The sequence below is a fragment of the Hemitrygon akajei genome, chromosome 1 (assembly GCF_048418815.1).
Source record: "Hemitrygon akajei chromosome 1, sHemAka1.3, whole genome shotgun sequence".
NCBI classification, from domain to species: domain Eukaryota; kingdom Metazoa; phylum Chordata; class Chondrichthyes; order Myliobatiformes; family Dasyatidae; genus Hemitrygon; species Hemitrygon akajei.
In genome coordinates this window covers 114,728,099-114,753,108 of record NC_133124.1, presented here as the reverse complement: position 1 = coordinate 114,753,108, position 25,010 = coordinate 114,728,099, and the positions used below count along the sequence as shown (strand labels likewise).

The 25,010-nt window shown below is 40.8% G+C and overlaps 1 protein-coding gene across 3 annotated transcripts in view; it reads left to right on the top strand.

Moving 5' to 3' along the window:
* Positions 1–319: 319 nt before the first annotated feature.
* LOC140730194 (ATPase family AAA domain-containing protein 2-like) overlaps positions 320–25,010 on the top strand; it is a 48,307-nt gene continuing 23,616 nt past the window's right edge. Inside the window, exons 1-10 of one of the 3 annotated variants that reach the window (XM_073050369.1) lie at positions 320–624; positions 10,976–11,142; positions 13,755–13,792; positions 14,812–14,889; positions 19,238–19,397; positions 19,498–19,612; positions 20,101–20,194; positions 20,799–20,894; positions 22,099–22,213; positions 23,510–23,623. In XM_073050369.1, coding sequence (XP_072906470.1) covers positions 514–624; positions 10,976–11,142; positions 13,755–13,792; positions 14,812–14,889; positions 19,238–19,397; positions 19,498–19,612; positions 20,101–20,194; positions 20,799–20,894; positions 22,099–22,213; positions 23,510–23,623 — 1,088 coding nt within the window. In that variant the 5' untranslated portion in view covers positions 320–513. The remainder of the gene's footprint in view (positions 625–10,975; positions 11,143–13,754; positions 13,793–14,811; positions 14,890–19,237; positions 19,398–19,497; positions 19,613–20,100; positions 20,195–20,798; positions 20,895–22,098; positions 22,214–23,509; positions 23,624–25,010) is intronic. The other 2 variants (XM_073050365.1, XM_073050356.1) reach the window with 2 other exon arrangements.

Genomic DNA, 25,010 nt, shown 5'->3' with positions numbered 1-25,010 from the left:
TCGAGAACGAACGCCTGACAATGCCTCCAACCTCCACGAAAAGGCAACGGGGAACCCACGTGTTTCTTTGTTTTGACCACGACCCGTTCGTCACGTCACAGATCAAATGTTTACCGACTTTTTGTTGCAAGCCACCTGTTTGGCTCGCGCTTTGGAAGCCGACACTGATTCGCTGGAGTGTTCGCCAATAAGGGACCTCGATTTGTCTTTGCCCCTCCTTTCGATTTAAAAACTGAATACCTCCGCGCTAAAGAGTATACGTAATTATGTGTTTTCCTAACCCATGGAAAAACCTACATATTCACCAGATTTGCTCATTTGGTTGAGGGCTTTGCTTGTTCTGTGTGGAGTAGCAGGTTATTAAGTGGAGATAAATGAGGTCTACTTTCCTCGGCGGAAGGAGCGGTAACGAGTGCGGCGGCGAGAGGTGCGCGGGAAAGTTCTGGCGCTAGAAAAGTCAGCGGTTGGGCGAGAGGTTGCTGACTAACGTTTGGCAGGCGCAGCGTCCCCACCATGGTGATACTGAGGAGCGGCGCGTCGCTTTGCCTCGACTCCAGCTCGGAATTCATCGCCTTGTCAGACGGTGACACCTCGTCTTTCGGCCAGAGAACCCAGGATTCATTGGTGAGCGGACACGCGGAACTCTCAGGGATGAGGGAGGTCGCTGATCACAGGTTCAGACCACCACGGGCTTGAGTGGCTGTCACCAGGCACCGGCCAATTTATCCCCGCTGGAAGGTTGGGATCTGGGGCTCTATTCTGTCTCAAATATCTTTTTTTTTCCCCTTCCCCGCCCCCTACCGAGGCTCTCTGGGCGGAAAGGAGGGAAGGCGTTGTTATCAGTGGGTTGACGCGCGCCTTTTCGGCCGAGGGGGTGGGGTTGTTTTGAGGACGGAGCTTCCGGCCGTCCTGCTCTTGGCTGATATTCATTGAGATGAGGTTGTGCGTTCCTTTCTCCTTCCCTGTTCTTCCGGCCTCCTTGACACTGTCCGCGGCTTCGGAATTAACCGGCCACATGGGCCCAGGGTGAGCTTAGTGCACCCCCACTTGAAGTCCTTCACTGTCCGCCCCTGCCGCTTTTCACTCATATCCACTCACTTCTGACACCCCACCCACTTCCCTTGCTGCATTAAATTGGACGATTAATGTAGTTTTGCGAACTGCCCAGTCATATATGAAAGGAGCCGTTTCCCAGCATTCATAGCTACACTGAAAGTCCTCTATCTCCACCATAGCGCCTTTCGCATCGCCTGAATAACACTAGCCACATCGAATGGCTGTAAAAGCTGGGGCTGAACTTGCAAGTGCATCAATGGTCATTACTTCCCACCCACTCCAGAAAAATATATGCTTATTCATTATTTTATGTCTGCACGCTGCTTCTCCTTCTACTTTAATTGCGCACTAATTTTTTTTCAATAACAAGATAACGTTGCTTTTTGTTATGACTATGTTGGCAGCCAGTTCTGACCAGACTGAATTCTTGGTTTCCGACATTGATTACAACTGGGTAAACAAATTAATTGGTATAACCATTTTTATATTATAATTACATCGCACAACAATTTTTGAAGTGTTGCTTCCTCAGAATTTTTTTGTTTGTTCATGGTAGATGCTTGAAGCTGAACACAAAATGTATTTTCAGACTACTTGTGGTGAGTGGGAAGTTGGTTGATCGGGAAGCTTTTAAAATCCAACAAAAGGCGACTAATAAAAAGCTATGAAAGCAGCCCAAATGTTGGAGGAACTCAGTAGGCCAGGCAGCATCTATGGAAAAGAGTACTGTCAATGTTTTGGGCCGAGACCCTTCAGCAGCACCCTCCAGCATTTGGTGTGTGTGTCATTTCCAGCGTCTGCAGATTTTCTGTTTTTTATTTTAAAACAAAAGGCTATATGAAGGGAAAAGATTAAGTATGTGGGCAAACTAACAACGTAAAGCAGAATACTACAAGTTTTTTTCAGTTTTACAAAGAGTAAAAGAGAGGTGAGAGTTGATACTGGGCCACTGGAAAATTATGCTGATGGGTGATAAAGAAATGGTAGACGAACTGAATGGGTACTTTGCATCTGTCTTCACTGTGGAAGTCACTAGCAGTGTGCCTGAGGTCTGTGAGGGTCAGGGAGCAGGAGTGAGTGCTGTTGCTATTACAAAGGAAAAAATGCTGGGCAAACTGAAAGGTCCCAAGGTGGATAAGTCAGCTAGACCAGATGGACAACATCCCAGAGTCCTGAGAGAGGTTGCTGAAGAGATAACAGATGCATTGGTCATGATCTTTCAAGAATCACTTGGTTCTGGCACGGTCCCGGAGGACTGGAAGATTGCAAATGTCACTCCACTCTAAGAAGGGAGGAAGGCAAAGGAGATGAAATTATAGGCCAGTTAGCCTAACCTCAGTGGTTGGGAAAGTGTTGGAGTCTGTTATCAAGGATGAGGTTTGAAAAATGTTTCATATTTATCTCTTAAGTTATAAGTAATTTTTTCTAATGGAATACAGCCATAGATTTCTTTTTTCCAACAATCTATACTTAAATATGTATCTGATTTCCAAGTAATTGCAATAGCCTTTTTGGCTACAGCCAGCGCAATTTTTATAAATTCTTTCTGATATTTATTAAGTTTGAGTTTTGGTTTTGTCCCTTCAATATCACCTAGTAAAAGTAATATTGGATTATGAGGAAGTTTTATTCCCGTAATTTGTTCCAATAAAAGTCTTAAATTTGTCCAAAAAGGTTGAATTTTAGAGCAAGACCATGTAGAATGTAAAAATGTACCAGTTTCTTGGTTACATCGGAAACACTGATCAGATAAACTTGGAAACATTTTTGAAAATCTGGGGCCCTTATTTACAAAAGACAGGATTAAATATATAGGTGCTCTGAAGAGAAAATTAATGGCTACTTGGGGAAAGAAATAAATACATATACTAAAGTTATTAAGAACTCCGTGGAGCATGTGGAGACCTTCCAACAACCAGGCACTCTTTCTTTCTTTCTTTTCTTTCTTTCTTAATTTTTTTTATATAGGGTAGTTAGGGGGGAGGGATTAAGGGGAGGGGGGAAGGGTCACATATCCTTTTTTCTTCACTTGTAATCATTTAAAAATTTAATTAAATAAAATTTAGAAAAAAAAAAAAAGGATGAGGTTTGGAGGTACTTGGAGACTAATGATAAAATAAGTCAAAATCAGCATGGTTTCTGTAAAGGGAAATCTTGCCTGACAAATCTGTTAAGAGTTTTTCGGGAAGTAACAAGCAGGGTGGACAAAGGAGGGGCAATGGATGTCATTTACCTGGATTTTTAGAAGGCATTTGATAAAGTGCCACTCATGAGGCTACTTAACTAGATAAAATCCTCAGGCATTTCAGGAAAGATACTGGCATAGATCGAGGAATGGCTGACAGGCAAGAGGCAGCGAGTGGGAATAAAAGCAGCCTTTTCTGGTTGGCTGCCAGTGACTAGTGGTGTTCCTCAGGGGTCGGTATTGGGACCGCTACTTTTCACATTGCTAGTGATTTGGAGAATGGAATTGATGACTTTGTGGCAAAGTTTGCGGATTATACAAAGATGGATGGGAGATAGCTAGTGCCAAGGAAGCAATGCGTTTGCAGCAGGACTTGATCAAATTGAAGAATGGGCAAAAAAAAAGCCAGATAGAATACAGTGTTGGGAAATGTATGATAATGCATTTTGGTAAAAGGAACAATGGTCTGGACTATTATCTAAATGGGGAGAAGGTTCAAACATCAGGAGATGCAGAATGACTGGGAATTCTCATGTAAGACTCACAGAAGGTTAATTTACAGGTTGAGTCTGGTACATGTTGGTATTTATTTCAAAGGGAATAGAATGTAAAACCTAAGAGAAAGTTGAGCCTTTAAGACACTAGTCAGGCCGCATGGAGTATTGTCAACAGTTTTTGGCTCCATATCTCAGAAAGGATGTGTTGTCACTGGAGAGAGTCCAGAGGAGGTTCACGAGAATGATTCTGGGAGTCGGGGGTTTACATATGAGGAGCGTTTGGCCCTGTACTCACTGGCATGTAGAAGAATGTGCGAGGATCCCATTGAAACTTGTTAAACGTTGAAAGGACTAGATGAAGTGCAGAGGATGTTTCCTCTGGTGGGGGTCTCCAGAACTAGAGGGCACAACCTCAAAACTGAGAGTGACCTTTTGGAACAGAGGAAAGGAGCTTTTTTTTGCCAGAGAGTGGGGGCTGAATCTGTGGAATGCTCTGTCACAGACTGTGATGGAGACTAAGCCCTTGCAGAAGTGAAAGTTGATAGTTTCCTGATCTGTCAAAGTATCAAAGGATATAGTGAAAAGGCAGGTGTATGGGGTTGAATGGGATCTGGGATCAGCCATGATGGAATGGTGGAGCAGACTCGTTGGGCCGAATGGCCTCATTCTGCTCCTATGTCTTATGGTATCACGTAGGAATTTGGAGAAACAAGAAATCAGCTTTTATTGAATATAATGCATTTAATTTCATAATGGTGCTGATGCTTTGCAATAGTTCAACTAAGCTAAAAAAAATTTGTTGATGATTCTCATTTGTACTGTGTCTGAGGCTTCTTGCTCAAGTGTCCAACAGTATTCAACCAGCATTGATAGATTCCAGTGTCCTGATACGGCTTCTCCATTACCTCAATGACCCGGTGAACCCTTTTACCTTGCTCATCGTTGACAGCTTCAGATCTTCCGGGAAGAAGTCTAACTGGGGATGCAGAAAATGAATCTTTAGTGCAAAACACTTCATGGTTTAGTATGCTTGAACCATGTTGTCAACCAGCTGCATGTAGTTTGGAGCTCTGTTGTTAAGAAAATTTTCAACAACATCCTTGAATGCCTGTCTTTGACTTGTGTGATTTGTGGACCAACAAAAATACCTTCCTTAATCATGGCATCAGTCATTGTGGGAAACACCCGTCTCAAATATTGAAATTCTTCATGAAGTGTATAGCTTTTCTAAAACCATGTAGCATCTACCCTGCCTAAGCATGGCAAGAGGGAAAGCTTTTTAGCTTAAGTTGTGGGCAACATTTTAATTGACTCAAATTATGAATTAACATAACAAATACAGGCAATTTTTTTTAAAGGCGCATGATAGGGAAACTTCATGGTGATTTTCATTATCGGCAGCCCAAAATCTATAAGATACACCCAAGAGTAGTCAGAAGCAAACTTTTTGTTGCCCAGTGTTATCCGGTTTCTACTCAGTAGCCTTGGATGGTAAACTTGCTCAGAGCAAAGAAATGTCCATCTGGCTCTATTTGTTTGCTCTTCCAAGATCAGCACTGGTCACATCTTTTTTAAAAAAACATTCTGAGGACTCTTGACCTTTATTTTAGTGGAAATTTTAACGTCGTCCACTCAAAAAGGAGCAGATACAGGTCTCTCTGAGACACAAAAATAGCTTTTCTGTTGCAATACCTATTCTACAATTAACCTGCCATACAGCCAATATATTGGCAATCCATTCTTTATTCGATTCATTGGCAGCAGTCTAAAATCCAAACGTTAGATGATGCTCACTTTCCACATTTGAATTGTTGAATAATTTGTGGTCTGAACTATGTCTGTGTTTATATTAGAAAAATGGCTGTAGTTTTCTTACTGCAAGAAGTATTGTAGAAAGGCCGATGAGCTCAGGGTGTGGACCAACATATGGAATTATGATATTGTAGTCATCATTGAGACCTGATTGCAGGAGGGGCAGGACTGGCAGCTTAATATTCTGGGTTCCGCTATTTCAGATGCGACAGGCAGGGATTAAAAGAAGAGGAGTGGCGTTACCAGTCAGGGGAAATATCATTGCAGTGCTCGGTCAGCACCAACTGGAGAATCTGTCCAGTGTGACGTTATGGGTGGAATGAGGAATAAGAAATGTATAACCACATTAATGGGGTTGTATTACAGATCACTCAATAGAGTGCTGGATTTAGAGGAACAAATTTGTAGAGAGATCGCAGACTGTTGCAAGGTTGTTTTCGTAGGTGATTTTTAACTTTCCACGTACTCGCTGGGACTCCAATTCCGTCAAAGGACTAGATGGGATAGAGTGAGTCAAATCTGTTCAGGAAAGTTTCCTTGATCAGTATGTAGAAGTCCCAATGAGAGAGTGCGATACTTGATCTGCTGTTAGGGAATGAGACAGGGCAGGTGACAGAATTGTGTAGAACACTTTTCTTCTGGTGATCATAGGTTCAATCGGTACATTTAATATCAGGGAAATGTATACAATAACATTCTAAATTATTTTCTTCATAAGCATCCACGAAAACAGATGAATGCCCCAAAGAATGATTGACAGTTAAACATTAGAACCCCAAAGCCCCCAAGCAGCAGCGAGGCAACGACCCCCGTCCCCCCCACCAGCAATAAAAGCATTGGCACCCTCCACTGAGCACTCAAGCATAAGCAAACCGTGAATAAAAGCACAGACTTGCATAACCCCAAATTCACCCGGTAATTCGACATGCCACAGGCTCTCTCTAATAAGGGGAAAAAGGGGTGTCCCCACATCACAGTGAGAGGGGAGACATAACAAACATGTTAAAAGTCTGTTGCATCGCTTTTTCCGAGCTCTGCACCCAGAGAATCGGCCCCGAGGCTCTGGTCTCTGGTCACGCAACTGGCAGCTCACCTGCTGCGCCTGATATTCCATGTTCTCCTGTGATGCTTTACACAGGCACTGACCTCAAATCAGCCCATCTCCAGAGCCACCAAAATCCCTGAAAGCGCGCTAGTCTTCCAGGCCGCATCCTTGGGATATCAACGAGTGGCTGGTTATGAGGCCCTGAGAGTGGGTCCCATTCCTGCAAAGAACTGAGCTCTGAGCGTAATCCAGGTCAGGGTCTTCAAAAGAACTTAATAAGAGGGGGAAAAAAAGAGATATCAAAGATAGAAATAGAACTGTTTCTGAAGATGCAAGCAAAGGAGTTGCTGTTTAGTGCCATCTTGACTTTGCTCTGCCCTCCTGCCTATGGGAAGAAGATGAGTCTGGTCTGTGGGTTGAGGTTTTTTGGTGTTGGTATCAGAAAAGATTTGGCAAGTGTGGATTGGGACAGTCTATTTTCTGGCAAAGGTATACTTGGCAATTGGGAGGCCTTCAAAAGTGAAGTTTTGAGAGTACAAATCTTTTATGTGCCTGTCACAATAAAAGGTAAAGATAACAGGTTCAGAGAACCTTTGTTTTCAAGCGATATTGAGGCCCTGGTTAAGGGGGGAGAAAGGAGGTGTATAACTTATAGGCAGGTAGGAACAAATGAGGTTCTTATAGAGTATAAGAAATGCAAGAGACCACTTAAGTCAGGAGGGATAAAAAGGCACGTGGTTGCCTTGGTAATCAAGGTGAAGAGGAATCAATCTTGAGGGTTTCTACAGAAATGTTAAGAGCAAAAGGGTTGCAAGGGACAAAATTGGTCGTTTTGGAAGTTCAGAATGGTAATCCATGTGTGGTGCCAAAAAAGATGGAGGAGAACTTCACTAAGTTTCTTTGCAGAGTCGAAAGAAGTGAGACAAAGCAGCATGGACCCTATACAGATTACTGAGGAGGAGGTGTTTGCTGTCTTGAGGCAAGTTAGGGTGGATAAATCCCCAGGGCCTGACAAGTGTTCCCTCTTTACCTGTGGGAGGGAGGCAAGTTCAGAAATTGCCAGGCCGTAGCAGAGATATTTAAATTCAACTTAGCGACAGTGAGGTGTTGGAGGATAGCTAATGTTGTTCTGTTTAAGAAAGGATCTAAAAATAAACCAGGAAATAATAGACTGGTGAGCCTGACATCAGTAGTGGGAAAGTTATTGGTTTGTAATTTAAGAGACTAGATATGAGTATTTGGACAGACATGGACTGATTAGGGATAGACGGCATGGCTTTGTGCACGGTAGGTCATGTCTAACCAATCTTGTGGAATTTTTTGAGGAATTTACCAGGAAAGTTTATGTAGGCAAAGCAGTGGATGTTGTTTACATGGACTTTAGCAAGGAAAATGACAAGGTCCCAAATAGCAGGTTGGTCAAGAGGGTTCAGTTGCTTGGCATTCAAGTTGCGGTAATAAATTGGATTTGTGGGAGAAGCCAGAGAGTAGTGGTAGAGGGTTGCCTCTCTTACTGGAGGCCTGAGACTAGTATTGTGCCACAGTGATCGGTGTTGGGTCTGTTTATCATCTACTGTATATCACTGATGTGGATGATAGTGTGGTTAACTTGATCAGCAAATTTGCAGATGACAGCAAAATTGAGGGTGTAGTGGACAGCGAGGAAGACTCGGAGCTTGCAGTGGGTCTGGACCAGCTGGAAAAATAGGCTGAAAGGATGCAGACAAGTGTGAGGTGTTGAACTTCAGTAGTACCAACGAGTATAGGTCTTGTGTAGTTAACAGTAGGTCACTGAGGGATCGAGAAATACAAGTCCATAATTCTTTCAAAGTGGTGGCACAAGCCAATAGGGTCGTTTTAAAAAAAAGCTTTAGGCACATTGGCATTCAATGTATTGAGTCAGGAGATGTGATGTTATTGTGAAGTTGTATGAGATGTTGAGGCCTAATTTGGAGTATCGTGTGCAGTCTTGGTCACCAAGATGTAAATAGTGTTGAAAGAATACAGAGAAAAATTATAAGGATGTTGCTGGGACTGATCTGAGTTATAGGGACAGTTTGAATAAGTTAGGACTTTATTCCTTAGAATGCAGAAGATCCAAGGGGAAACTTGATAGTGGTATATGAAATAATGTGATATAGGCTTTTTCCACTGAGTTTGGGTGGGACTATAACTAGATTAAGGGTCAAAGGTGAAAAGTTTAAGGGGATCATGAGGGGAAACTTCACTCAGAGGGTCATGAGTGAGGAATGAGCTGTCAGAAGAAGTGGTGCAAGCGAGCTTGATTTCAACATTTTAAAGAAGTTTGGATAGGTACATGTATGACAGGAATATGTCATATTCCTTGACATATGACAAGGAATGTCTGGTCCTTGTGCAGGTCAATTGAGGTGGAGCAGGCAGTTTAAATGGCTTGCCACAGACTAGATGGGCCAAATATCCTGTTTCTATGCTGTACTTTTCTATGACTTACAACTCTAAGACTATAAAACATGGAGCCGAGCAGAGTTCGGCCATTTAGCTCATGGAGTCTGCTCCACTATTTGACCACAGCTGATTTATTTGCCCTCTCAATCCCATTTTCCTTCCTTCTCCCTGTAATCTTTAAGATCCTTATTAATCAAGAACCCAGTGACTTGGCAGCTATGGCTATCTGTGGCAATGAACTCCACACTTTGCCACCCTCTGGCTAAAGAGATCCTTCATCTCTGTTCTAAAGGGATGTCTTTCTATTCTGAGGCTGTATCCTCCAGTCCTAGACTCTCCTGCTATTGGAAACATCCTCACCATGTTCATTCTATCTAGGCCTTTAATATATTTTTATAGGTTTCAATGAGAATCCCCTATTATTCTTCTGAACTCCATTGAGTACAGGCCATGAAACGCTCCTCGTACGTTAATTATTTATTCCTGGGACCAGTTGTATATGTAAAGCGAGGGGGGGGTTCAGCACAGAACCCTCTGCAGATAGATTCAAACTCCTGCGGCTATTGAGCTTCCCTCGTTCATTCCAGTTTGATCTGGAATCTCCACTTCATCTGTGAAGTGGCTTCCTGGAGACCATACCGGCACCTCTTGTAGCTTTCTTGGTCTCTAGACTTGAAAGCATCTGATCAGACCCTCAACAAATTTCGGATCTCATGGTTCATCCAGGACTTCTGATTGGGGAAGACTGGATGATTCAGTAGGGACATAATCATCTCTAGCTGTTTTGATAAAGTCCATTAGATAGATAGATAGATAGATACTTTATTCATCCCCATGGGGAAATTCAACTTTTTTCCAATGTCCCATACACTTGTTGTAGCAAAACTAATTACATACAATACTTAACTCAGTAAAAAATATGATATGCATCTAAATCACTATCTCAAAAAGCATTAATAATAGCTTTTAAAAAGTTCTTAAGTCCTGGCGGTAGAATTGTAAAGCCTAATGGCATTGGGGAGTATTGACCTCTTCATCCTGTCTGAGGAGCATTGCATCGATAGTAACCTGTCGCTGAAACTGCTTCTCTGTCTCTGGATGGTGCTATGTAGAGGATGTTCAGAGTTATCCATAATTGACCGTAGCCTACTCAGCGCCCTTCGCTCAGCTACCGATGTTAAACTCTCCAGTACTTTGCCCACGACAGAGCCCGCCTTCCTTACCAGCTTATTAAGACGTGAGGCGTCCCTCTTCTTAATGCTTCCTCCCCAACACGCCACCACAAAGAAGAGGGCGCTCTCCACAACTGACCTATAGAACATCTTCAGCATCTCACTACACCACACCTATACCTGAGGTGTATTCATACAGGTCCACTGACCAAAGCAACCCTGTCATCGTTCCTCTACCTCTCACAACCACCTTCAGTTGTGCTCATCTCTGGAGTCTTGCTTTTCAGTCTGTGCCTGTATGCAGGTAGGAGGAGGAAGGCTGAGTGATCCAGTTTACCAAAATGTGGCCTGGGCAAGGAATGGTAGTCATTTCTTATCTTAGTGTAGCAGTGCTGTATTATGTTGAGACCTCTGGTACTGCAGTTTATATGCTGGTAATTTTGTTTTTGAACAGGATTTTCCTGTAGTTGCGTTTGTTTTGAGGATAGTTTGATGGAAGTTGTAGACTAGGAAAAGGATAATTGATGTACAAGCAGAAATTGGTAAACCATAAAAGACTCCACTTGACAGTCTGTTAGAACTGTTAACCATTTTCCCACATTCTTCCTGAAGAAAAGGTCAGTCTTGAAGTATTACAATGGAGTACGTTATTTTTAAAGGATTATCTGGGACTGAGGCTGTGTGTTCCATTACTGCTCAGATTTGCAGATAAATTCATAGCCTACCTTGCGACAAATGTTAATAAATATTTTTGACAAGTGTTCCACTTTTTTTTTAACAGAAATATTTATCTGGGAATGTGGAGGAAAGCAGCAATGATAATCTGTTCTCTACTTTCAAGAGGAGCAATCAGTTGCATCTAACTGACACCTCCTTGGATTCAAAGTGCAATGAAAAGAGCACGGAAGAGTCATGTGATAATGGGTTAGAGGAACAGCCATTTATCAGGTAAACAATTGAACACAACTATTCTGACTATGATTGTTCTACTCTTGCAGGTTTTCCACTACAATGTTTATATTTTTTCATATGTACTTAGTACTTTGCTTAACACACAGGGTGATTATCAGGAATGAGGGCATTTATAGACCCAGCACAAAAAGTTACAAATGGACTGCTGTGATGAGAAGCTGTTACAAGCTCCTACCTTTCCTGCTACTGTGATGTGATACTGGGTGGTGGGGAAACTGGTTGCTCTCCTCTTTGAATGTTGCTGTGTCAGGTACCTGTTGTATATTTAGTAATGGTGTAGAGAAGCTACCTGTGAGGGCTGGCGTTGATGGGGGACTAGGACAAGTGATGCATCTGCTTAGTATTGGGGTAGCAGGGCTGAAGACTGCATCTTGGTCATCAGGGTGAGTGTGGGCCATTGTTCAATTGACACCTCTGCTCTATGTTAACAGATTGCTGGCATTCCACAGCCCATCCCATCACTTCTCTTGTGTGTCTCCCCTTTCCCTTGTTTGGCTGCAGAGTTCACCCTGATCCTGAGTGACAAGTTCAAGGCCAGGCACAGTCTTGTTATCCAATTCTCAGTTCTGAGCAGCTGCACCAGTTGATCCTGCAGGCAGGCCCTACTCTCCACGTTGAACTACAATACAGGGCAATTCACAGTTGGATTTGTGCCAGGTTCCTGGCATAGCAGTGTTCATCCCAACAGATGTCTGTCTTAAAACTCTGGAGGGCTATGCATCTGATTGTTCAGGCACAGGGCTAGAAGTATTACAATAAGCACTACTTGGGAGTAATGCTAAGTGGGATGCCAGTGTATTTAAACTTGCCACTAGAGAGCACCATTGCATTATTGTAAATATCATGAATCAATATAAGAGACCTGAGTTCTGAAATCTGAGAATCCTGAGTCAAATTGATGACCATGAAAATTGATAAATCGATGTACTGTTTGCATTTGAGACTGAAAGTGGTGACTATGAAAATTGTGGACAAATTAGTGATCATCTGTCAAAACTCTACTTGTGAAGAAATAGTTCCAGCAGATTGAAGGGGGAGGTACTATGACCCCACCATCTGGAAAAAGAAGACAAACTATTAATATATTCATGGAAAAATACTGGAATTTATAATGAAGGCTGTAATGACAAGAGTTGTGGAAAGAGAAAAATAGGATTGAGCAGAATTAGCATAGATTTATCAAAGATTAATCATATTGGATTAATCTGCTTTTCCTTTGAGGAGCTTATTAGTAGAAGCAATAAAGTGTAACCAGTCAATCTGGTGCATTAATTTTTCACAAGGCTTATTGATAAGGTCCCATTTGGGAAGTTGATCAAGTATGGAGAATGTGAAGTCAGGAGTTGTATACGAGCATGTATTGAAAATTGATGAATAGACATAAAGCAAAGTAGAAATGAATATCTTTCTCAAGTCTGCAGGCTGTACAAGGATGATATTTGGATGCGTCCTATTCACATGTATTAGTGATTTGACTGAGAGGGCCAAATATTGCATTTTATAATTGATGATGATGCAGAACAAGTGAGTTTGAAGTTGGGGAGGAAATTCTAAAAAGCATTTAAAGGGATGTGATCAAGTTCAGTGGAGTGGCCAGGATATGTTGGAAAGAATAGAATGTGGAAAAATGTGAGGTCGTCTGCAAAACCTGTGTCGAATTTTTTGATTAGAAAATAATAATCTCCTAGGGGTGCTAAGTACCCTTGTACCCATAACTAAAATCTTAGATGCAGATATTAAACCACTTAGGAAGACAAGTGGCATGTACTCTTTATTATGAGGGAATTTGAGTACAGGAATAACAGTGTCTTAGTGCAATTGTATAGGACTTTGAGACCTCACCTGGAGTATTGTTACAATTTTGGACTCATCAAGAAAAGGGTGTGTTTGCCTTGGAGCAGGGGTTCCCAACCTCTTTTTTCTAAATGCCATGGACCCCTACCATTAACCAAGGAGTCTGTGCTTTAGAAGCACTGCTGCTTTAGAAGAAGTGCAGTAAATATGGGAGGTGGATTTGCCAATAGAATGACTAGGCCTGTATTCCATAAAGTTTAGAATAAGAGGTGATCTTCATGAAAATTCTTAAAACTTTTCGGGATGTATTCAGAAAAATTGTTTGCCCTGGCTGAGGAGTCAGGAACCAGGAGTCACTATTGTAAATAGGGGTTTAGCCATTTACCACTGAGATGAGGATGAAATTCCTAACTGGGGGGTGGAATGTCGATAGAATTTGTTACCTCAAAAAATAAGGGGAAGTTGGAGCTGTGTCAGCACCATGATCTTGTTGAATGGTAGAACAGACGTGAAGGGTGAAATGACATATTTGTAATTCTTAAGTTCTTTTATTCTGCTGGCTGTGGTAGATGGTTCCACCACTCTTTATATGCACAGGTGTGGGACTTGTTTGCAAGATTCAAATGAGCTGAATCTGTCAATTCACTTCATTGTTGGACTGCAGAAATGTGGAAACCATGAGAGATCTTAAGTAGTAAGCTAATCTTGCTATCATCTGGCCCTTTCACCTTTCCCCTTCCAAAATGTATTTAAACTCTGAAATGAAAACATAGGAACTCTTTTTGTTTTTGCAGACAATCAGTAAGGCTAAAAGTAAAAGGTATCAATAAAGGTAAGTTCCCCCCCCCCCCTCCCCCCAAGTAACTTTTATGTATTTTCTCAGCTGATAGCCAGTTCTTTTTAAAAGAATAACTTAGTTTTGTTTTAATTTCATTTGGGACTCCTTGTTTTAATTCAACCTGAAAATACTAAGAGTGATAGCATGTTACATTGCTCAAAGGTTCTTAGCAAAATTGTAAAACTGTGTGAATCTTTAACTTAAAAGTACAAGTTATTGTTGTCTAATATACGTGGGGTGATTGATAAGTTTGTGGCCTAAGGTAGACGGCGTCAATTTTAGAAAACCCAGCATACTTATTTTTCCACATAGTCCCCTCCTACATTTACACACTTAGTCCAGCGGTCATGGAGCATACGGATCCCTTCTTTGTAGAAGTCAGCTTCTTGGACCTCCAGAAGTGGTCCACAGCAGGGGTGATTGATAAGTTCCTGGCCTAACGTCGAAGGAGATGAGTTATACAGCTCTCGTTACATGCATATGCAGTTCAACTCTTTGAGTGATTATGCAGAAAGTATGAAGTTAATAAAATTTCCTGCTACCTTAGGCCACGAACTTATCAATCACCCCTGCTGTGGACCAATTCTACAAAGAAGGGATCCGTATGCTCCATGACTGCTGGACTAAGTGTGTAAATGTAGGAGGGGACTATGTTGAAAAATAAATGTGCTAAGTTTTCTAAAATTGACCCCTTCTACCTTGGGCAATGAACTTATCACTCATCCCTCGTAGAAACTTCAGTTTTACAAATGGTGCTGAAGTGCATCTCCTGAGTAGAATAATACATTTGGCACTTGTCAGGAGAAGGATATGGATGTAATAATACATTTAAGTAATCATTTTTCAGTAAGAGCTATTCTTTTTCAGTTATTACTTGGAGATGTATGTATATATACCCGCCACCTCTGTTTTGGTGGTGCCTTTAGCAGAATTAGCTGTTGGTACAGTCTTTAAAAGAAACAAGTCATTCCTCTGTTATACTGCATTTATCTTTATAACCTGTGTCAATCTAGCCCCAGTCATGTCTTCAATGAATAAAGGAAGTGCTTCTCGTGGTGTACAGCGCAAACACCATACGTTGTCCATACAAGGTAAGGTGGAAGTTCTGGAAAAATCTTGACAGTGGTGTGTCTGTGAAAAGCATATTCGACTTGTATAACATTAGCTCTTCCCCAGCTTATGATATAAAGAAACAAATAGAAAAGTTGCTCCAGTTCTTTATTGACAGCAAATCAGATAAACAGATGTGCATAAGGAAAACAATGAAAGATGGACAAAGTTCACAACTAGATAAAGTTCTCGAAGTGTTTTAAACTCTGCAATAGCAATGGTGTAGAACTGTCAGGAGATGAAGGAAAACTGAAATAATTTCATGAATTAGGACTGATTATGAGTGTGATTACAGTGAAGGGTGACTTCAGCATTTCAAGCAGCGACATGGCATAAAATTTCGTGCAGCGTGTGGTGAAAATGGTCAGCAGACAAGGAAGCAGCTTCTAAGTTTGTTGCATTCTAGATTTCTGGTGGACTGTGTATGTATACACATCCTTCATTAAAGGTTATATGTATAACTGAATTGCATACAGTTACAAGAAAAAGTATAAAGTGTTTTCTGCATTAATTACTCAAAGTGTCTGATCTTCATCTAAGTCACAATAATAGACAAATGCAATCTGCCTAAACTAATAACACACGAACAATTGTACTTTTCATGTCTTTATTGAACATATTATTTAATCATTCACAGTCCAGGCTGGAAAAAGTATGTGAAACCTTGTATTTTATACTGATAGATCCTCCTTTAGAAGGAGCTCCTTCCACTATGCTTCACAGTTGGCATGAGTTTTTGGTGGTGTTGGGCAGTGCCATTTTTCTTCTGAACATAGCGGTGCGCATTTCTGCCAAAAAGTTCAACTTTGTCTCATCTGTCCACAACATTGTCCCAGAAGTGTTGTGGAACATCCAGGTGGTCTTTTACAAACTTGAGATGTGCACCAATGGTTTTTTTTCTTTGGAGAGCAGTGGTGTCCTTCCATGAGCACTTCTTGTTCAGCGTTTTTCTTAGTGGACACATGGATAGAGATTTTAGAAAGTTCTGGAGATTTCTGCAGGTTTTCTGCTGTTACCCTTGGGTTCTTTTTCACCTCCTTCAGCATTCATTGATTGGAACACCTGACTCCAAATTGCTTTTGTAGAAGGCATTTCCCCAGAGGTCCACATACTTTTTTGAACCTAGACTATAATTGTTTAAATGGTGTACTCAGTATTGAAGAGAAGTACTTCGTGTGTTAGTTTAAGCTGATTGTGTTTGTCTATTATTGTGACTTAACTGAAGATCATACCACATTTCATGAGTAATTAATGCAGAAAACCAGGTAATTGCAAAGGGTTCACAAACTTTTTTTCTTGCAACTGTATATCATCATGCTACGTTCTCATCTTGCCCTACTATTGTCAATGACTTATTCAGACGTACCACCAGACCCTGTGCTGTTCCTGCACCCCTTTTTAGAACAGTATCATTTATACTATGCCTTATTCTTCCTACAAAATATGTCACCTTGCACTTTATTGCTTTGAGCTTTATCTGTTATGCTTCTGACCCTTCCACTAGCCTATTTATGTTCAGTGTCTGCAAATTTAGAAACTATGGTTTGAGGCCTTGAATCCAAGTCATTATTGTGGCAGGGGTGGGGAGAGGGGGTTCCCAATACGGATGACCTCAAGAGGAATTTGACTTCCTCTTGTCTGTTTAGTCATTTACGTATACCATAATTGCATAGCTTGCTGACAAGCCTATTGAAGCACTGAATCAGAAAGCTTTCCTGAAGCCCGTTGCATTTTATCAAATCTATATATTACCTAATCAAAAAACCAAGGTTTGCTTTTAAGAAATCCATGCTTGCTTGCCTTGTTTCTCTTTCTTCAGCCAACTCTCAATCCTATTCTGCATCAATTTTTTCCATCTACTGAAATTAAACTGACTGGCCTACAGTTGATGGGCTTATCCTTGCTCCCATTTTAAAAGGAGAGTAATATTTACTCCTGTCAAATCCTCTTGCATTAATCCTATATTCTAAGAACATTGGTAGATATTGACTAGAATCCCTGCTGTTTCCTCCCATACTTCCCTCAGAATTCATCTTGTTGGTGACTTTTCTATCAGATCCTGTGCTAACATCTGGTATTCAACTGTCTCCTATCACCATCTCAATTACTTTGGAAATAGCCAAGTCCCTGATACAGAATGCAAAGTTCACATTTTGTGCCTTAATAGTGCCCTTAGTATGCATGTGAAAATGCCCATTTATGTGCTTTATGGGTTCCATTCCTCTATATTCTAGCCTTTTGTGCTTTATTATGCCAATAGAACTCTTCAGTCCCCATTTTACCAACTATGTGCATTCTTTGCTTCTCTTTTTAATTTTCATTTGCTCATAGCATTGTTTGGAATCAGCCTAGTTCTTCCAAGTTTTTGTAGCCCTTTATGTCATATGCAGTTTAACTTCATATTAACCTTGGCTAAGTTTTGTCATGAGAGCCACTTATGACCTCCTACCCACACCCCAGAACATGAACCATGGGGGAGAAGATACAGCTTGCTCTCTTTGTCAAGCACCTGGATCACTAACAGGATGCACCACGAGCCTCAGCCAGGGGTGGTATATTTGGCGGCATAACCAAGTTCTCAGATAGCTGGCTTCAATCAGAGGCAAGTCACCACTAATGTTCTCCCACTAACATCGGCAAGAGATGTTCACGTCACACGATTTGTACCAGCAGGCCAACCTCCAGAGCAGCATATAACATCAAAAGAGGTAAGCCTTCTGCAGGTTGCTCAGGAGTGGAAAATGGACGTGGACTTGGGGGGAAAAAGCTTGTGTTTCCCCCAGACATTGCGGCTATAGCACTGGCCAGACATAGTCCTGTGGTCCACAACAGCCAAGCTGGCATATGTTGTGGAACTGACAGTACCATGGGAAGATGGCGTTGAAGAGGTTTATGAGAGGAAAAAGACCAAGTACTCTGAACTGGCAACTGAAGCTGCTCAGAAAGGCTGGAAGACCAAGATTTTCCCTGTAGAAGTGGGATGCAGGGGATTTGTGGCTACATCTACAACCAGTCTATTGAAGATGGTGGGGGTGAGGGGTGTCTCCCTCCAACAAGCAATCAAGTCCTTGTCAAATGCAGCAGAAGAAAGCAGCAATTGGATTTGGTTTAAAAGGAAAGACAACAACTGGGCTGCAAGATGAAGACAGGAGGGTATGGAACTGAGGGTGGTGTATCTGGGATGCCAGATAGCACTGTTGAGCCCTCTGGAGATGCCGTGGGCTTATCAACAAAACGTCAAAGAAGCAGGGTGCCCACCTGATGACCCCAATGAGGTACCTACCCTCCTTGTCACCACTCCAAGCCCACTACCAACATTGAGAGACTTGCATCAAGAGAACTCTGCTTGTTTTGGGGAAGTACCACAGTTCTCTCTTAAATCTTCTCTTCTTTGCAGGCAGCCAGCCCATTGTTATGTTACAGTTTTGCCTGCCAGTGTTTTGTTTCAAACTTAACTAAACTAGGTCCACTCATTTCATTAAAATTGACTTCCACGGTTGAATTACTTTTAATCTTGTTCCTTTTTTGTCCCCCTGTAGGTTGTATCATTATCTCCTTAGCATATTCAGACTCCAGAACCACATCTAGCAATGCTGACTACACTGGATGAAAAACTAAGTGCCCTGGAAAAATAACCATCACACATTTTAGAAATTCTTCACCCTTTGCTCTTAACGTTATGATGGTCTTAGTTTACATTAGAATCGTTAAAACCCTCCCCCCCCAACTACTTTTTTTGTACTTTGACAGTTTTCCTGCACATTTGATGCTTTGTATTATTTCCCTTCACTGCTGATCACACACAAAGACTGTAATGCTTCCTTTACTGTTTGACTGTTTCACTGCTCTGTTTAAACAAATTGTATTTGACTCCTTTTTCGGCCCTCTCTCCAGCGAAATATTCTTTAATGAACACTTCTTTTCCTTGTTTCTTTCCTTCCCATATGCCTTGTAATTAGAAATATTTAATGCTCAGTTCTGTCTTTTTTTTCCCGCAGTTTCTGTTATCACAATGTCATATTTCTATCTGAGCCTGTTTTTCATCACTATTTATCTCACTCTCCACATTCACATGCATGCAGGGTAACCAAACTTGTGTATTGAATTTGCTGTTTTAATTGATCCCTTTAAAATCCTTGCACTAATCTAATCTTGCATAAAATAGTTTCCCCACTTCAATTTTCTTTTTTTTTTTGCTTTTATATTTTGTATTAGTTTTCTTTGACTTTACTTCCTCTGGTGTACTTTAATCATAGGTGAGACAAGTATTAATGAAATATGTTGAGCATGGTTAATGGTAATGCATGCTACCCTTTCCAATGAATACAGCTCCCAACACCCGATCAGTCCAGTGCAGCAGATCAAAAATGGAAGTGAATAGAGTGCAAGAAGGTGGTACTGATACAGAGGTGCGGCGCAGCTGTCGGCTCCGAAGAAATCGCTACAATACTTTAAACCAATCTGTGCTCTTTGATAAATTGATCACAAAGTAAGAGCTGAGAAAATCTTCCTGCTTAAGATTCAGTTATTAGGAATTGATCTATTGCTGTCTCTTACCAGAAACTATATTTTTTTTCAACATTGACCAGCACTGCTGAAGCAGTTTTGCAGAAAATGGATGACATGAAGAAACTGCGTCGTAAGAGAATGAGAGAATTGGAGAATTTAAGAGTACTCAACGATACAGAAGAAGAAGAAGAAGAAGTAGGTTTATACTTTGGGCAACACATAATTTTAGTCTTGTGTTGCACTGAGTAAAGCTTTATTATTGAGATTTAAATGGTTTTCTGAGTTGCATGTAGAAGTTCTCCCAGTGATTTGTTTATTTATTGGAGGAATGGTAGGAGAGTTATTCTGGTGCCCTGGTAATTATTCCTCAAACAGTGACATAAATCAGATCATCTGGTTGCATTGTTCTTTGTGGGAGTTCGCTGTCTTATTTCCTACATTACAATCATAATTGCAGCTCAGACACTTCAGTGGCTCTGAAATGCTTTGGATTACCATGAAATGGTTATGAAAAGTACTTCAGATATGCATGTCTGTCTTTTTCATTGGCCACTTTTTAAGCTCTCTAGTTTTAACCAAGGTATAAAACTGAGTGAGGCCAAACATGGTCCTCTCAGACGGGTAAACCTCTTAAGATTTTGCATCAGTGTTCTATTGATACTGTCCTTTCCCTATTTGTGAAGGAGAATCTGGATGTGTTTTCATGTGTGAAAAAGAAAAGAACAACTCAAACAATAGATGAAGAAACCTCGGAGGATCATGAAGATGGTAGTGGTGGTAAGGGACATTAGTCAAGCATAAACAATCCTGTGATTTCCTTTTGAAGAAACCTTTATATTTTTCTAACACATTTTGTGTCAAAGTGCAACTAAAGTCTTTGTGCTTAAAGTGCCGTCAATGAGTGGGACTGAATTAGTTAAGTTTCAAAGAATCACAATGTACGTTAATTACAACAGACCGGATTACCAAGGCTTGTGCTATAGGTTTCTATCTACTATAGACTAGTGTCTAATGTCTTTCCTTTGTGAACAGTACTATATGCTGTTAAAACTACTGTTATAGTACCTGTATGTTTTTATATTCTGTATTATTATGCCCTAATTTGAATTAGTTACTTTCATGCATCTCCCATTGTTTATTGAGTTAGACTACCATCTAGTTATTCTTTAAGTAGTTAGTTTGGTTTGAAAATCCTCTTGATTGTATGCTTTTAAAAGCCTGACTTCAGACTTCCGATTAATAAAGCTTCTGTGAAATGCCTTGTAATGTTTCACCACAGTAAACGGGTTGCATAGATGGAGATTTTTGTAAGAGTTGACTATTTGTCTACTTTCAGAAAATTTTAATTAACAAGTAATTATGTCTCGATCTTTAATCATAGAGGAAATTGAAGATAGAGAAGAGGATGGTGAAGAGGACACGCCAAAGCGCTACTATTTACGCCAAAGAAAAACTATTGAGAAATACCAAGCTCCAGGTATATCTGCTTTACATCTGCTGTTGTCCAACACCGGTCAACTTTTAATCTTTTCCTTGTTTGCTTTCTCCCTAGGGAATGTGTACTTTCTTGCTTTGGCTTCTTTGTTTCTGATCTTTAATATATTTCTGATTTGGCTGCTGAAATGAATCAGAATGGACTATTTGGCCTAACTTGTCCATGCTGACTCGGGTGGGGAGGGTTCCCTTGTTAATTCAGTTGCCCAACACTATGCCTAGGTAATTCAGGAGCTCATTTCTTGAATTCATCACAGCTTCAGTACTCTCTTCAAGTGCATTTCAGGTACTTGCCTCTCACTGGATGAAAGAGGTCCTCTCATTTCTCTTGTCCTGGGGTAGCTTTTCGACCAGAAATGCTGACATTTCTCTGCTCCGCCTGCCCATTGGTGCTGCTCAACCTATGGAGTTCCTGCAGCAGATTGTTTCTCTGGATTCCAGCATCCTCTAGAGTCTCCTCGCATTCCTTTTGAATATCTTCTCTCACCCTAAATCTCTGCCCTCTGGTGTTATCTTAAAGTTCCCTGCAGAACATTTATTCTATACCCCTCAAAATTGTATGCACCTTTGCTATATCCTCTTAATCTCCTCTGCTCTAGGGAGAACCAGTTGCTCGAGTCTCATCTAAAGATCAAGATGCTGAGGCAGAGGGCAAATTGGTGTTCAGCTTACTGTCTGAGGGGCTTTACTCACCTCAGTGTTGAATTGGTTCCATGGCTGTAGCTTGCAGGCATCGGGCTGGACCCGCTGCAGTGTTGAACTGGCTCTGTGCTGCGGCCTGCAGTCACTGGGCTCCTGTGGTTGTGGACTCATTTCTGGGGACTCTCTGGTTTATATTCTGTGTTATTTGTTGACTTTTTTATTTTTTGCAGGATTTGTTCCTTGGGTGCTTGATGGTCTTTGAGTGTTTTTTAATGGTGTTTGATTGAGTTTCTCTGTTTTGTGGCTTGCCTGCAAGAGGACAGATCTCGGGGCTGAAGGTTCAAATGTACTTTGAACTCTCGAACCAAACTGGTTCATTTCACTAACATCCTGAATCTCCCCTGCCCCTTTCCAGCAATACTATTTATGCCAAAGGAAAACTGTTATGAAATGCCACACTCCAGGTGTATATGTTTTGTATCTGATGTGCTGTGTTTTTAGAGAATCCACTGATATGGTTTGGTTTGATTTGATCCTTGTATTAGAACCAGAAAGAAAGCAAAGAATATTTTATCACACTCCTGCTTCTTCTGTAAGACCAAGTCGTCGATATTGTGCCTCAGGCTCTCGGAATCCCTACTGCAAGAGTAAAATAACCAGGTTTGTAATGAAAGTTAATCACAGATCTAGTTACTAATAACTCTAGTAGTCCAAAATTTTTGTGATGTTTGTTCAATTCTGAACAGGTGCCTTGTCATTAAAGCATCTTATGGTTTTCTAATGCTATTTGATTTGCACACAGTCAGAAAATACTAATGACACCTGTTGTACGAGGTAGGAAGTATGTAAGTGTGGGCCTTTCCCAGTTTGGTGATCTGGCAATAAAAATCATTGGAAGAATGACTTGTAGCTTTCACCTGAACAAATGAATTTTATTCTTGATTTACTATATTTGTACTGGGAAGAGATGGACTAGCTTCTAATTTTTCTTAAAATCCATGGCAATTGGTGGCACCCTGCAAAAAGGGTTTTGTTATGTTTCTATAAAGAATTTAACTTGACTGGTTCTTATAGAATGAAACCCCTGGATTAGAGGATGTAGGCTGTAAGAGAAGTTGGACAAATTAGTTTTTTTCTGTGGCATACTAAGGAGAGACCTGATAGGTTCATTAAAATTTTAATGGAAGGGTGGACAATTAAAATCTTTTTCCTTGGGTAAGTGTCAAATACTGGAGGATGTGAATTCAGATGAGAGGGTAAATGCTCAGAAGGTGTGTGTGTGCAGGTTTTTTATACATTAATGGGTGCGTGGCATGGGTTGCCGGTAGTGGTGGTGAAAGCAGATATGATAGTGGGGCTTAAGAGGCTCTTAGACACATGAATATATAAGGAATTTTGGATCGTATGTGGCCAGTGAAATTTAGTTTAATACAGTTATGTTTGGTGTTGATATTGTGGGCAGAACCATTCAATATTAGTAGAGGAAGTTCAGTACTGGCTTCAGGATGATTCAAGTCTTGAGGGATTTATAATATTTGAACCATAGTCTCCAAGGGAAAAAATGACTGTTTATGTTGGTTTGATCCGTAAAAGATAAAAGAAGATTGTTTAAAAATAGCAGTGCTACTTTAATTCAATTATAGATTGTGGTATGCTGGCAAGGTCAGCATTCATTACTTTCGTGACGGTGGTTGTGAACCTTCACCTTGCTGCACTCCTTACGGTGAAGGAAAGCATGTATTCCCTCATCTGTAAGAAAGAGTGCAGTGTACTTTTAACAGGATGATGTGACTTTGAGGGAGCCCTGCAGATGGGAGCATTCCCATGTGCCAGCTACTTTTTGACCTCAGTGACTTTGGGGAAGTCATTTGAGTAGCTGTGGTGGGCTGCTGAAAAACACCTTGTTAGGTGTGAAGCTTCCAAGCTAACAAGAGGTTTTTTTTTCACTACTTGAAGGCAAAGGCATGCATTACACAGCAGTGATTCGACCTCCTCCACTTCATCTTCTGACGAGGAAGTGGAGCACTTTGAGAGAAGAAGAAGCAACAGAAGGAACAGGGCGCTTTTGAGGTATGTTGTTTGCAAGTGTGTGAAATAATATTCAGTGTAATTATAAAATCTCAAGGCATTAAGTTGCATAACGTGGAGATTTTTTAAAATTGGATTTGTCGTTGGGTGTGGAGAAAGGAACTACACTTTTTTAAAAAGAAAAGTATACTTTTATACTTAAACCATTTCCATGGAACTTCAGATAATTGGGCAGCTGCTTAATTGGTCCAAAATGTACTGGTCTCAATGTGTTTCAATTAACTGAATGCCACTGTACATCTTACTGTAATTTATAGTTTTAATATTATTGCAATGTACTGCTGCAAAACATTTTACAACACGTCGGGAAGATCAAGGAATTGATTGTGAACTTCAGGAAGGGGAAGTCAAGGGAACACACAGAAGTCCTCATCGAGGGATCAGAAGTGAAAAGGGTGGGCAGTTTCAAGTTCCTGGGTGTCAATGTCTCTGAAGATCTATCCTGGGTCCAGCATAACTGATACAATTACAAAGAAAGCACACCAGTGGCTATATCTCAGTAGGAGTTTGAGGAGACTTGGGATGTCATCAAAGACACACAGTGGAGAGCATTCTAACTGGTTGTATCAGTGTCTGCTGGAGGGCGGGGGCACTGCACAGGATCGGAAAAAGCTACAGAAAGTTGTAAACTCATCCAGCTCCATCATCGTCACCAGCTTCTCCAGCACCCAGGACACCTTCAAAAGATGATGCTTCAAATAGGTGGCATCCATCAGTAAGGTCCCCATTCGCCCAGGACATACTCTCTTATGGCTGCCATCAATGAAGGGAGGGCGTACATGAACCTGAAGACACTCAATGCTTCAGGAACAGCTTCTTCCCCTCTGTCCATTCAGAAATCTGATGGCAATCAACCCATAAACACTTTTTGTTTTGTTTTCCTTGTCCTCTTGCACTACTTCTGTAATTTATATATGTGTATATATATATATGTGTGTGTGTGTGTGTGTGTGTGTGTGTGTGTGTGTGTGTATATATATATATATATATATATAGTGTAATATGCTTTTATTATTTACAGTTTTTAGGTATTGCAATATGCAACAATTTCATGAAATGTCCCAGTGGTATTAAATCAGATTCTGATTCATATGCATTTTAATTAAATAGGATAGATAGAATATAGAATAGAACTTTATGTCATTGCTCAGGGCAACGAGATTGCCATGCTTTGTTATGTTATGCTTTGTGTTAGAATGTCTTTGGCTAATATTGGAAGTAATTAGAACAATAGCTTTATGATGTAATTTGCAATATTTTAAAGAGGTTTACATCATAACTGTAGGATATTGTTTTTGAATATAAATCTTACTTACTGTTCACAGTAAAGAATAGATGATAATGCTGAGAGAGCAACATATATAGCAAA